Below are 14,162 nucleotides of genomic sequence, written 5' to 3'. Positions count from 1 at the left end.
GCAGAGTGAGAGAAAGCCGACTGGCAGCAGGCAGCAGCCTGGTACCGGTTGAAACCTGTTTGGCTTGGAACTGAGAAGACGCTCCCTCCGCCCAGAGCATCATCAACCAAAACCAGAGAGGACTGGAAGTTTTGCTCGGGTTCTGCTGCACTCAGAGAAAAAAAAAGATAAAAAGAAAATATAACTTAACAGTCTTTTGCTGGTGAGTTAGGGGATTTTCAGCCAAAGTCTAGAAAGAGGAGGAATATAATGCTGCTTTCAAGTCCTAGGAGGAAAGACATGCGGCATTATTTAATCTGTTTCTTTGTTTAGGCTATCATTGATCCACTTTTGTACCTACTGTGACATCAACTTATTTCACAAGAGTCCAAGTTAAATTGAAATATGCTCTTGGAATGTATATAAAAAAAACATTTGGGCATTTATGTTTCTTAAAGAATATAAAAAAACACTCGTTACTCAGTGTACAAAACACTGTTGCGGTTCTTAATTTTAGGTGTGTTCATGTATCTATAAGTAATTATCTACAATATTTTTTTGTTTCTTTGTATTTAATTTAAAATGAAGACTGAAATGTGTCGCTGCACTATGATTGTTTGGGAATCGTTCCCCATTTCTCCCACGCTCAGTAAACGCAGCACTGATAACTAGCAGGCGGCGTATACGGGAACTCGCGCTTATCTCGCCGTCCAATAGGAAGCGCCGCTTAAACCCACAGACAGCGCCGTGCGCGGCTCCATATTGCGTCCGACTCTTCGGAGCAGCACACCGCCCGGGTGGTCTACCTGCTCGTATTATCTAACACACGGCAGAGAAGCTCAGTTTTTGACCAGGCATGAGGGCCAGCAGCCGGCAAACAGCCCCGTCACCAACGAAGCTGCCCCGGCACTCTGCTTCACTGAGCGGCGTCATTACCGCAGCGAACGCTGTTATTAACAGGACTCAGAAATTGGGTTAACCACGCACCTGAGGAGCGGCTGGAAAAGTGGCATGCAGAGTGGGGAAGGAACGCTTGAACTAAGATAACGCGGGCAGTAAGTATGCCTTCCTTTACAAAAAAAATATAGAAAGTAAAATAAAGTATGCTTCTGTGCAATAACAGATTTATTAAGGTCCGAAAAACAGAGTGACGCTTCAGTTTAACGCGTCTAATGAAGTCACCTGACCCCGTGAGGCAGCAGGGGTTAATGGGGGAACTGCGGCGTTTCAGAACTGAGTGAAAAGGTGCAGTGCTTCAACAGCCGACCATGGAAAAAACATGATAGCCATGAAAAGGTTATAAAGGGGAAAATGCCTCGTGATGTCCAACAGCATAGACTCACTGGTAGCCATCTTAGAAGTTCCACTTTTATCTCACTGAACTTGACTCGCGGTCCCGCTACTGTCACGTGGGGACTTCCGTTTCGCACATTGTGCCTTCTTTCCTTCAAAGGTTAACCAACCAAGAAGGCTTATTTCGCCTTTTTCTAAGCGCTCTGACACACACACACACACACACACACACACACACACACACACACACACACACACACACACACACACACACACACACACTAGGACGCAATGAGAAAGTTGATCATTATGTGAACTGTTTAGATACAGATATACTTGTGAACTTGCACTGTTGGGTCTAAACTAAACGACAAGTCTTCTGGGGCAAGTAGGACGAAGGGATTTCATTTCACTGTTTGAGGTATTTTAGAGATTTTGCTGTTATATTCCTTAGGGGAAAATAACTTCTGTGCGTCATAGAGCAACATAGAAAACCGAAGATTGCTATTTGCCAGGTGCATCTCTGTTTTTAATCTGATTTTCTCCATCAAAGATGTTTACTTGTATTCCGTACAGCCCCCAACAAAACCGTTTCAGATGTAAAGTTGGCTGCAATAAAACACGTGGAAGGAGTGAAGAGGCCAGGGACAGATTGCAACGTCCAGCTTTTACTATTAAAGATCTTGTTTCTTGAACAGCTTTATCAGCTGCTTTTGCTGAAAATAATTGCCAGCCAAATTCACTTGTAATGGTCTCAATCCTACCAGTTAGCCACAACATGCATGGCTGTATCTGCAGTACAAGCTATACAGTCACCGTCTTTCCAGTCAACACCTAAGAAGTCCGTATAAAAATCAAAGATAGTTATTTGATTAAGTTAACGTGGTAGGAAATGACGTGATGCCAGCTGTCAATCACTATAGGGGACTCGTCAGACCAATCAGTGATCACAATTTGTCACAAAGTGTAACGCCCCTTGCCTGCAGGAGCTTCAGACCCTTTAACGGCGACAACAATGTTGGGATTTTGCATTACGAACCCTTTGCAGTCAGATGGATTTTGTTAAAATGTGTTTAAAAAAAAAAAATAATAAAAAAAAAAATATATATATATATATATATATATATATATAGCAACTTTTTTTGCTTAAGTTTTTAGTGATTATTGGTTAACAGGACTCCGGTTTTGTAATCTCACTTTCGCCAGATGGATCTAGTTCTGCTGAGCTCCACACTGCTCCACACATCCATCTGGGTGTATTGCATTGGATGGATTTCAGAAGGAGAGGCCTTATCAAAAATTCTTTCATATTATTGGATAAACCACTTGTCCGTCATCTTTACTGACGTGCTACCTCCACCACTCACAACGAAACCAACCAATTATGCTGACGTAAGGGAAGGTCAAGCTCTTGCCAAACCTGGTCAGGAGAAGGGCGAAAACACTGTTTCCACTAACAAAAGCCTTCAAAGCTGTTCTCTGGTGTTCTTTTAAAGAATTAATATTTGGTAGACTGGACAACACTGATGAAATAGTAGCATCAATGTTACCGCTTGCTGCCTTGCTGCAGGCCGACATTGTTGTCTGACTCCAAACAGTCGCCTTTCTGATACGTCACATCTACAAAAACCCACCCAGCGATCCTGATTGGCTCGTCCATTTTATGTGGTATTGAAATCCCTCCCAATGGCAGCGATTCCAGATGGAAGTGTGGAGCCGTGTGGAGCTCTGCGGAACTACATCCATCTGGCGAGAGTCAGGCAACCGATTTTGTACAAAGTATTTTTTTAGGTAAAGTAAAATTTGCACTCCTAATATAGAATTTCACTCTTCTTGCCATGGATAGCTCAATGGCAGCATCAAAACATCTACCCCCCCCCCCCCCCCCCCCCGTCTTTGCCTTAAAGAGGGGGGGGGGGTATTCTCCACATTATATGCTTATAAAACAGACCAAAAACCATTTATCATGATTGAAAATAAGGTTATATGGACCAGGTGTCCATCCTGATAATGTTTTGATGGTCCTTTTTGTGAATGATTATAGCCACCGCACCGGGCGCGATTAGCAGATTTAAACAGACGCAACGCCTTCTAGCGACAGTATTGCAGAACTATGATAATGCCGGTTTGCTTAATTAATAAATCAAAATTAAATAATGCTGGACCGAGCCTGATCCTCTGAAATACCTCACAGTAAAGCGCCAGCTCTCGCTGTGATCAAAGACCAACCGTTATTATTAAATACAATCCAAAAAAAGGTTAAAAAGTTCAACAGCAGGACTTCTATTCTGAAGCTGAAGAAGTTTCTCTTCCCATCTAGGAAGCTTTCTCTGTTCAAAATGTCTGGACTAGTGTGGAGTCCCAAGCTGTATAGACCTGCAGGCGAGGCTTCATTGGAGCTTAGATTCACATGCAAATTCACCTGGAACTGGTCGCCCCAACAAAGGAGAGTCAGACCTTTGCCCAGCGCATCCATCTCTGGCTTTGTCAGAGACCTGCTGGACAGGTTTTGAATTCAATGACTTACAACATTGCTAAACATCTCACTGGTATCTTAGCCCCTCTGGAGGGAAACACTTTACATCACATAGAGAACTCCACAGATTTTGCAAAGTCCAACATCTAAGAATGGCACCAGGAGAAACTCTTGTATCTTTTGATGTCACTTCACTTTTCACTTGCATACCCACATCAGAGGCGATAGAAACAGTCAGGAAACATCTGCAACAAGATGATAACCTGAACAACAGCACTAACTTCACTCCGGACCAGATCTGTACCCTACTGAAACTTTATCTTTCCACAACCTATTTCAATTTCAATGATCACTTTTACAGACAGAAGCATGGTTATGCTATGGGATCTCCAGTGTCCCTGGGCAATCATTATATGGAAGAAATGGAAAAGAGAACCTCAGACTCTTTCAGAGGAACACACTGGAGCCGCTGGTTCAGATATGAGGATGACACTTGGGTCAAAATCCAGACAAAAGAAGTAGAAGCTTTCACCAGACGCATAAACGACATGACGTTTACGAGAGAGGATGCCAACGACAACAAGTTACCTTTTCCGGACTGCTTGGTGAGCATGGAAAGAGATGGAAACCTCTACAGGAAACCTACTCACACAGACCAATATCTTCTTTTTGATTCTCACCACCCACTGGAACACAAACTTTCTGTCATCAGAACCTTACACCATCGAGCTGAAAATGTCCCCACTAAGACAGAAGGGAAGAACAAGGAACAGAAACACGTTAAAGATGCCCTCCAAACCTCTGGAACTCGGCTTTTGTCAATTCAGCAAAGAAATCCAAAAGACACGCCGCAGAACAGAGAGAAGTGCAAAAACATTGTCCTCCCATATGTTGCTGGAGTCTCTGAAAAACTCAGTAGGATTTGCTCAAAACACAAGATCTCAGTACATTTTAAACCAAACAGGACCCTCAGACAGAGGCTGGTCCATCCTAAGGACAAAACTCCCAAGCCTAAGATGAGCGGAGTGGTGTATGCAGTTCAGTGCAGTGAGGAATGTTCTGATCTTTATATTGGAGAAACCAAACAACCTCTCCACAGACGCATGGCTCAACACAGGAGAGCTACCGCCTCAGGACAAGACTCTGCCGTCCACCTACACCTTAAGGACAAAGGAGACTCTTTTGAGGATCAAAATGTTCACATTTTGGACAAAGAAGACAGATGGTTTAGGAGAGGGCTGAAGGAAGGCATTGACATAAAGCGAGAAAAAGCAACTTTAAACAGATGGGGAAGGCTCAGGTTTAAATTTTCAAAAACTTACAACACAGCGATAGGTTTGATTCCTGCCACGTCCTCAGATTCAGAATAGAAGTCCAGTTGTTTCATTTTTACCCTTATTTGGATTGACCATGACCTGGATGACTGAGAATTTTCACCAACTTAATTAAATACACAATCTACAGCAACTTTAAGAGCATCTTACGAGAATTATTACTCACGTCAATCAACTCTGCGATCACATCTGAGTCTCTGCAGTTTTAGCTTCAGTGAACACCAACGTTCATACTGTATTCCCAGCGACATTCCAGTCTTTTCTGTCTTGGACTCATATTTTTTGTGTTTGGAGATGCTAATAGCCATTAGCCGCTTGCTTGTTTTAACCCCTGCTGCTCATGCGCAGTACGTACTTCTGTTAAAATCGTAAATAAACACAAGCAAATTGAGCGAAAACAAAGGATAAAACACCAAAATAACAACTAATACGCCAGCAGGACATAATAATCTTTCATAAAAACTACATATGCAACCAGAGTGAGCTACAGACGTAAATAAAAAGTAATGTGGCTATGCACCTTAATATTGGTAGATGACGCGTCTTGTAATGCTGTGAGCCTCACTATCATCGGCTTTGTCAGAGGTTTGATCTGCCTGGGCTATACTTCCGCATACATGGAGCGATCTTACAGTTGCCGTCACGTCTATTGAGACTGCATGCGCTGTTACAGATCTGGCAAATTTGTTTATGGTGACAGAATCTTAATATAGTTTAGCATTTAATAATTTTATTAGAGGCAAAAAGGAAAGCAAACTAATCGGATAGAAAATGCATTGGTAAAATCAGAAAGACTGGTATCAGTTAAGTTCTAAAAATTATCATTTTCAAACCTTTGCTAGAGATAAATCTCTGTGCCAGTGTTTATTAAGGGATCGGGGGCCATTGGAGTCAAACTTTGACTCAAACACACGTAAGGTTCATTCAAGTTCAATTCACCCTAATTCAAGTCTTGGAAATGCAGAATCTACCTTCTAATGTGCCAAAAATCACTGTCCACTATTTATTACCAACGTCAATTTTTCTCTGCTTGCTGTGATGTCAGTAATTCGAATATACTGCAAGCAGAATTTGACACTTTTTTTGTTTAAACTTTTTTACTTAAATGAAATCCACACTACTCTGCACAGTGATGTTCTCGTTATCAGTATACCTTTTGTTTAAATAAATGTTCAGGTGTGACAACAAGTGGCTGGAGGAAGAGTGATGCCTGCACACGTCCTCCTAGCTAATCCAATTTCTCATGTCCTCAGGTGGTTGAAAACTGGTCTTGAACACATCAAGTTCAACACGTCTTAGCTTTGCTTTTTTTTACCTAAGGCATTAACATCAACAATGGCTGCTCTCTATTGAGAAATTGACTGAGTCAGCGACCACAGTTCTAATAACTTGGCACGATGAATGAAAACACACAATATACCTCAGTCTTGCACACTCATTTTACACGGTCACTTGTGTTCATGACTTTATTATTAATTAAGAGATTATTTTTCTTAAAACTTGCTGTTTAATCAGAAAGCTGTTAGTCACAGCACCAGCAAATTAAATCTGCAACACAGGTTATGTCTGACAAACTAGAAGTCTGTTCTGTATGCCGTCTGGGAAAACATCTCTAACCCTTTAATGCCTGAATTAATATAAAAGTGTACAAAAAAATTATGTGTTTTGGTTTTCAGATACTAAATTAATTAGGATTGATATTGTAAATATTGTACAGTAGTCATAATTTTCAGTATGACCCTAATTAGTGACGTTAGGCTCTTAAGGAAAAAAAACACTTTAAAAATGTCAGTGTGTATATTTTTATTGATGCTGCTCAAACAACACTTTGAAATAGAGTTAGATGATATGTTTTTGAACAAGTAAGGCTTTGTTGTCGCAGTGTTTGAAATTGAAAACACTGACTGAAAAATCCTGGAGTCGCAGGGGCTGGTATGAGGAAGCGTGTTTTGAAATGAAGCGGTGTTGAGAAATAAAATTACGATTATGCTTTTGAACAACCATTACTTTCTCATTATTACACTGCAAAATAACGTTGCTGCACAGCATTTTTGGAATAAGAAGTTTGTGTTAGAAATTGAACTTAAGCATATATGTATTGGAACATCAATTCCCTGACTAAGCATATGAAAATAGTGAATTGTTGAATGTAATTATAAAATTAAATATATTTAACAAAAAATAATGGTTGTTGCGATATAAAAATACCAATTCAACATACCATAAGGGGATGTAAGCTACATTGTATTACTGTTGGCTTTAAAAGATGCTGTACTTGCTAAGCTTAAGGAAATTAAAGCTACTGTGCATATGACAAAATACACTGTAAAAACGGGGCTAAAAATAAGTCAAATTTTCTTGAAATTAGTGCATTTTTCCTTGAATTGAGCAGCTAAATAAGATTATCTGCCAATGGAGTGAGTATTTTGACCCCTAAACTAAGATAATTAGATATACTGCACCTGAAATAAGATGATAGAGATGAGTTGTTCCTATTTTAAGTTCAGAATATCTCATTCCATTGGCAAACCGTCTTATTTACGTGCTCAAATCAAGGACAAATACACTAGTTTCAAGAAAATTTTACTTATTTTTAGTTTAGTTTTTGCAGTGTAGCACACAAACTAATCTTAAAAAATACTATTGAGGATAGCAGCGCTAACTCAGTGCTGCAATCACCAAATTAGGACCGATTTTAGTCATTCAGTAAATGAAGTACATGTGTGCCTAATGTCTGAGTGAGTCAGAGGAGTTGTGTTTAGAGGGGGTTACATCAAATGATTTTGGATTTTTCTGGGTAAGATGTTGTAAGATGCGTGGATTTATCTCAACCATGGCGTGACTCTTGAACACTGTAAAGTACAACAGAAAACATTAGAGGCAGGAAATGAGAGCCCAATGCAGCAGACCATGGTGCAATTATGATGCAGACTGTTGCTCAGCGGCGGGCACAGTTACTCAGTTACAGCCTGTTTTCCTCTGGTGAAATACGACTCCAGCTGCTAGGGTAGGGAGCAATAATGTGGCTCTCCACTTTTCTCACGCTGCTGTCAGGTTGACCAGAGTTTAAGCCTGCCTTTACCAGAAGCTTACATTGAATCTTATTTTGATAACTTCCTTCTTTTGTCTCTAAAATAATACTCCTGATGTGTTGTTCTAAGCTTTCAAAAGGCCGATTGTACTGATCACATATAACATTATGACCACTGTACAGGGAATTGAGAAGGTGGTTGAGTCTGGATGAAGTTTATTTTGTTGGTAGAATCTTGGAGTAATGCATTCTTCATGTTCTTGCTGTGCCTTCTCAAACTACTTCTACTTTATTTGCCAGTTATCACTGCAGTTGTTATAATCAGTGGGAGGTTCAAACTGCCTTTCTGTTCTCTCTTGGACATCTTCCTGTGATCCTTTGTGGTTTTATTCCATATTGGTTTGTTTAAAAGGTTCTGCTCTCAGTGCAAATGGTAAATGTTAATACACACTTTTAACTGCATTAACTAACTTCATTATTCTGACTCCCATCTGATGAGTGGTCAGGCCACTGTGAAGATTCATGGGTCTTATAGGTGGCCTTTCTTTCAGATTGTGCAGATTGAGGTGTTTGTGTTACCTGGGGTAGGTGGGGAGGGTTTAAACTACAAAGTTGTATCTGATTCTACTCAAGATTGACTAATTCTGTACTAAAATGTGATTTACTTCTCTTTTTTTTTATTGCAGTAATGTTTACACTCACTGAGGTTGCATCCCTGAACGACATCCAGCCGACCTACCGCATCTTAAAGCCATGGTGGGACGTCTTTATGGACTACCTGGGCTTGGTCATGCTCATGCTGGCCATATTTGCAATGACCATGCAGATCACCAGGGACCATGTTGCTTGCCTTCCCTATCCCGAAGAAATCGCCGAGGCGTCAGAAACCGGAGATAACCTGTGCCCCACCCAGAAAGCGTCCTCACCAACATCCACTGGAGCCCCTGTTAAAACTACCATCCCTTCAGCCCCTACGGAGCGGTCTAACAAAGCAATCACCGGTATTCTCACAACACGTCAGCCTACAGTGGCAGCACAGAAAAGTGTCCCTCAACCTGAACCGAGAGGAGTCAAAACCAACCTGGACTTTCAACAATATGTCTTTATCAACCAAATGTGTTACCATGTTGCCTTGCCCTGGTATTCCAAGTACTTCCCCTACCTTACGCTTATCCACACCATCATTCTCATGGTCAGTAGCAATTTCTGGTTCAAATACCCCAAAACAAGTTCAAAGATCGAGCATTTTGTATCCATTTTGGGACGGTGTTTCGAGTCTCCTTGGACAACCAAAGCCTTGTCTGAAACGGCTTGTGAGGACTCAGAAGAGAACAAACAGAGGCTGACGGGCAGCTCGTCGGGAACAAAACAGGTGTCTTTAGAGGGGAAGGATGAAGGCTCTGATGCCAACCAATCTACGCCGATGCTTGGGGTCAAATTTTCTGCAGATAAGCCCATCGCAGAAGTCCCAAGCAGCATGACAATCCTGGATAAAAAGGATGGAGAGCAGGCCAAAGCGTTGTTTGAGAAGGTGAGAAAGTTCCGAGCCCACGTGGAGGACAGTGACTTTATTTACAAGTTCTATGTAGCGCAAACCTCTGTCAAAACTGTAAAGTTTATTCTGATTTTGTCCTACACTTCCATCTTCTTGAATGAAATAAAGTTTAAGCATTGCTGTGAACCAGATATAGAACAGCTAACAGGCTATAAACGATTCTACTGTACGCACAACATGGCTTTCATGCTGAAGAAGCTGCACATTACCTACACGGCGTTGATCTTGATCTACGGGATAACATGCCTTTACTCTCTGTTCTGGGTGTTCCGACGGCCCCTCAAAGAGTATTCCTTTGAGAAGGTAAGGGAAGAGAGCAGCTTCAGCGACATTCCAGATGTCAAAAACGACTTTGCATTCCTCTTACACATGGTCGACCAGTACGATCAGCTTTATTCCAAGCGCTTTGGCATCTTCTTATCCGAGGTCAGTGAAAACAAGCTGAGGGAGATCAGCCTCAATCACGAGTGGACCTTTGAAAAACTAAAGCAGCACGTCACGCGCAACGCACATGACCAGCAGGAGCTGCACCTCTTCATGCTGTCTGGTCTCCCAAACGCCGTGTTCGACCTGACGGACTTGGAAGTGCTGAAACTGGAGCTGATTCCTGAGGTGAGGTTTTCTGCTAAGGTTTCCCAAATGACCAGCATGCAGGAGCTGCATCTTTGCCACTGCCCAGCCAAGGTAGAGCAGACGGGCTTTGCTTTCCTGCGGGATCACCTGCGCCGCCTGCACGTTAAATTCACAGACGTCGCAGAGATCCCGCCTTGGGTCTATTTGCTGCGGAGTCTGAGGGAGCTTCACCTGATGGGGAACTTGAACTCGGAAAACAACAAAATGATCGGTCTGGAGTCTATGAGAGATCTGAGGCATTTGAAGACGTTGTGCCTGAAGAGCAACCTGACAAAAATTCCCACAAACATCACAGAGCTCTCCCCACATCTTCTTCGATTAGTGGTGCACAACGACGGGACGAAGCTGCTGGTACTAAACAGCCTGAAAAAAATGACTAGCCTCATCGAGCTAGAGCTGCACAACTGCGAACTGGAAAGGATCCCTCACGCCATCTTCAGCCTGACCAACTTGCAGGAACTTGATCTGAAGTCGAACAACATCCGAACCATAGAAGAGATCATCAGCTTCCAGCACCTCAAGAGGCTGACATGCCTAAAACTGTGGCACAACAAAATCACCACAATCCCATCATCCATCGGCCATGTCAAGTCTCTGGAGTCTCTCCACCTTTCTCACAATAAACTGGAGACCCTTCCTTCAACCCTGTTCACCCTTCAGAAACTGCGACACTTGGATGTGAGCCATAACGCCATCACAGTGCTTCCGCCAGACGTGGGTCTCCTCAACAACCTCCAGCATCTAGCTATTAACTCGAACAAGCTGGAAGCCCTGCCCAAACCGCTCTTCAGATGCACCAAGCTGAAGGTGCTCTGTCTCGCCCACAACGCACTCATCACTCTGCCGGAGGCCGTGGGTCAGCTGGTGCAGCTCACGCAGCTGGAGCTGAGGGGAAACTGCCTGGACAGACTGCCCGCCCAGTTGGGGAACTGCCGGCTGCTGCGTAAAAACGCCCTTATCGTGGAAGACCATCTTTTCGACACCCTGCCTGTGGAAGTTAAAGAGAGTATCAGCAGAGAAACAAATGTTTCCTTTAGTGGCTTATAGAACAGCCCCTCTCTGAAAGACACTGAGATGAAAAAAAATATAATTATTTACAAAAATGAATGCATTTACTTGATCATGGTAGAGAATATTGGTTGCTAACATTAATATAGCTTTAAACATGTATTGTTTTTTTTTTTTGTTGTTGTTGGTTAGTGCAGTGACTTGCAAAAGTATTCTTCTCAAATGTTTTTTTTTTTTTTTTTTTTTTTTTTTTTTACCTTAAGTTTTTTAAAGATTTTATGTGATGGACCAAAACAAAATGCTACACCACCGTTTATACGTTTTTCTCAGATGGAAATCTTAGAAATTGGCATGCCAATGATGTATTCTGTCCACACGGAATTAATTTTTGTTTGTCCTTTACAAAAAAGCTCAAGTTTAGTCAGCTTAGATAAGGAATGTCCAAGTAGATTCTTATCATGTTTACAATCTTGCTATGTTTAGGATCATTGTCCTCCTGGAAGTTGAACCTCCACCCTAGTATGAAGTATTTGCAGTCTCTAGCAGGCTCTCCTCCAGGACTATGCCGTATTTAGCTCCACCAATCTACCCACGATCTCTAAACAGCATTCCTGTCCCTGCTGAAGAAAACATCCCCACAGAATGATGCTGCCTCTGCCATGTTTCACAAAGGAAATGTGCGTATAGGGTGATGCACAGTTTTTTGTATACAAAGATAAAATTTAAATTTCTGTTTTATCTGATCAGATTATCTTCTTCTCTTTGCTTGTTGTATCCCATGCATGACCTGTAGCCAGGGATGCCGTCTAGTGAAGGCCCCTGATTGACAACGGGCCCCTGTCAATCAGGGCCCTTGTCAATCAGGGGCGCTTGGAATTGTCCTAACTTTCCCCCCATACGCCGCCCCTGCTTGTAGCCAATCCCAAATTATAACATCCTTTTGTTTGTTTTTTTCCAAAGATGTAGTTCTTCTTGCTATATTTCCCTTAAGGCCAGATATGTGGCTGTTGCTATGGCTCTTCTTGCTTGGCCTGTCTGTTTAGGATGACCGCCATGTCTTGGTAGGCTTGCAATGGTATTATATTATTTTCCGATAATGGATTGAACAGAGTTCTGTGAGATCTTCAAAGCTTGGGATGTTATTTTAGGACCTAACTCTGCTTTAAACTTCTCCACAGCTTTCTCCCTGACATGTCTGTGTTGCTTGGTCTTCATGATGCTGGTTGTTCTCTAAAGTTCTCTGAGGCCTCCAAGGAACAGCTGCACGCATGCTAAGATCAAATTACACACAGATGAACCTTTTTTTCCTTTTCTTTTTTGTTAATTTGGTGACATCAGAAAGCAGTTGGTTACATTAGATTTAAGTGTCAGAGTAAAAGGGCCTATATACTAATGCATGCCACAGAATAGTGATTTGTGTCTATTTCTATAGATAGATTTAAGAGCTTGGACGTTCTAAGGTCACTGGATGCAGTTAGAACCCTACAACCATAAATACTGCACCTAAACGTACCTGTTATCAGATGGGTTACATTAACTAGTGTAACTCTACACTAGAGCACTCAAAACCTGCTTTTAGCTAAATGTTTTTTTTTTTTTATATATGGTACATTTATTAATGCTCCCATGGAATCAAGAGTGGAAAAAAATAGTAAAAGTTACAAACCCAATCGCACAGTTAGTTTTTCATGTTTCAAAACTTCAACTAGGTTTTATCATCATGATAAGGCAATTGTTTTCATGATAAAATGAAAAGTATAATTTCCCTTCCCTACCATGTCATATTTTTTGCACTTTGTGTTGGTCTATGACATAAAATCCTGATGAACTACACCGAAGCTGGTGGTGGTAACGTGATAAAATGTCTAGCAGTTCAAAGGGTGTGAATAGTTTTGCAAGGTGCTGTATATATCTCATTGAATATTTTTTTTAAATTGTAGATCGCTTTTAGTCATTGGAAAAAACAAATGTAACTTTATGTTCTCTTTTTACCAAAACTTTGTTCCAGTGATAAAGGTAGATTTCTTTTTATCCGTCTTTAATCTCTTATTAGTCTTTTTAGATACTCAGGTATAATTGTAACCACGGGAAACAGTCATTTTGCCTTAACTGCTGCTATGTTTTTGTTTTTGTTTTCCTTCAACAAATGACCAAAAATTAAACGGAATGTTTTGTCTGTCTTTTCCTTAGCCGGCTTTCATAGAGCATTTTTTTCTTATAGAAGCAAAAGCACAGCACTCCTTTCTTGGAGGTTTCTAACAACCTTGCTATATTTTCTTCATGTGTGATCCTGTAGCTATCAAAAGGACCTTAGAGTTGTAAAACTCAGCACCAGACATATACCTTTACCTCACTGTTGTCGAGATTGTACACTAAGGCCTGTTTCATTTGTACCTAAAAGCATTATGATGTAAAAAAAAAAAAAAAAATTGTGGATGTTGCTTATCGATGGCCTGTGTGGAGACAGCTGATAAAAGGGAATGTGTCGGCTATAACCTTTTAAGTCATGTTTTAATATTTTTGACACGTGATTGAGAGTGATCAGCAGCTCAGTCACCTACTGATGATGTCTGCCTTCATTCTTTAAGTGTACCTCTTTGTAACCCTTTAAGTGTTCTTCAGAGCTCATGTATCACTTTAGTCATCTCATGTTCCAAGTTTGCAATTTTATTGGGCAATAAAAAAAATCTAGATCACTGTCTAAGCATTATTAATGTCCCTCTGGTGAGCTGTACCCACCACTGTACACTCCTGATCAAAATCTTAAGAGAGGTTTAAAAACATTGCAAGAGTTTGCATTTTGCACCATTGGAGCTTTCACACTTAAAAGAGAAAAATGTGAGCAAGAGAAAA

At 41.2% G+C, this 14,162-nt stretch overlaps 1 protein-coding gene across 1 annotated transcript; it reads left to right on the top strand.

Moving 5' to 3' along the window:
- Positions 1–508: 508 nt before the first annotated feature.
- Positions 509–14,008, top strand: lrrc8da (leucine rich repeat containing 8 VRAC subunit Da). Its single transcript, XM_012860964.3, has 2 exons — positions 509–1,034; positions 8,800–14,008. Exon 2 carries the CDS (start codon positions 8,802–8,804, stop codon positions 11,346–11,348), a length of 2,547 nt encoding a protein of 848 aa, XP_012716418.1. The 5' UTR covers positions 509–1,034; positions 8,800–8,801; the 3' UTR covers positions 11,349–14,008.
- Positions 14,009–14,162: the final 154 nt, after the last annotated feature.

The sequence above is a fragment of the Fundulus heteroclitus genome, chromosome 6 (genome assembly GCF_011125445.2).
Source record: "Fundulus heteroclitus isolate FHET01 chromosome 6, MU-UCD_Fhet_4.1, whole genome shotgun sequence".
NCBI classification, from domain to species: Eukaryota; Metazoa; Chordata; class Actinopteri; order Cyprinodontiformes; family Fundulidae; genus Fundulus; species Fundulus heteroclitus.
This window is presented reverse-complemented; position numbering and strand designations above follow the sequence as displayed.

Excerpts from the sequence above, each read along its gene's own strand:
- lrrc8da (XM_012860964.3), top strand. The coding sequence starts at position 8,802 with ATGTTTACACTCACTGAGGTTGCATCCCTGAACGACATCCAGCCGACC.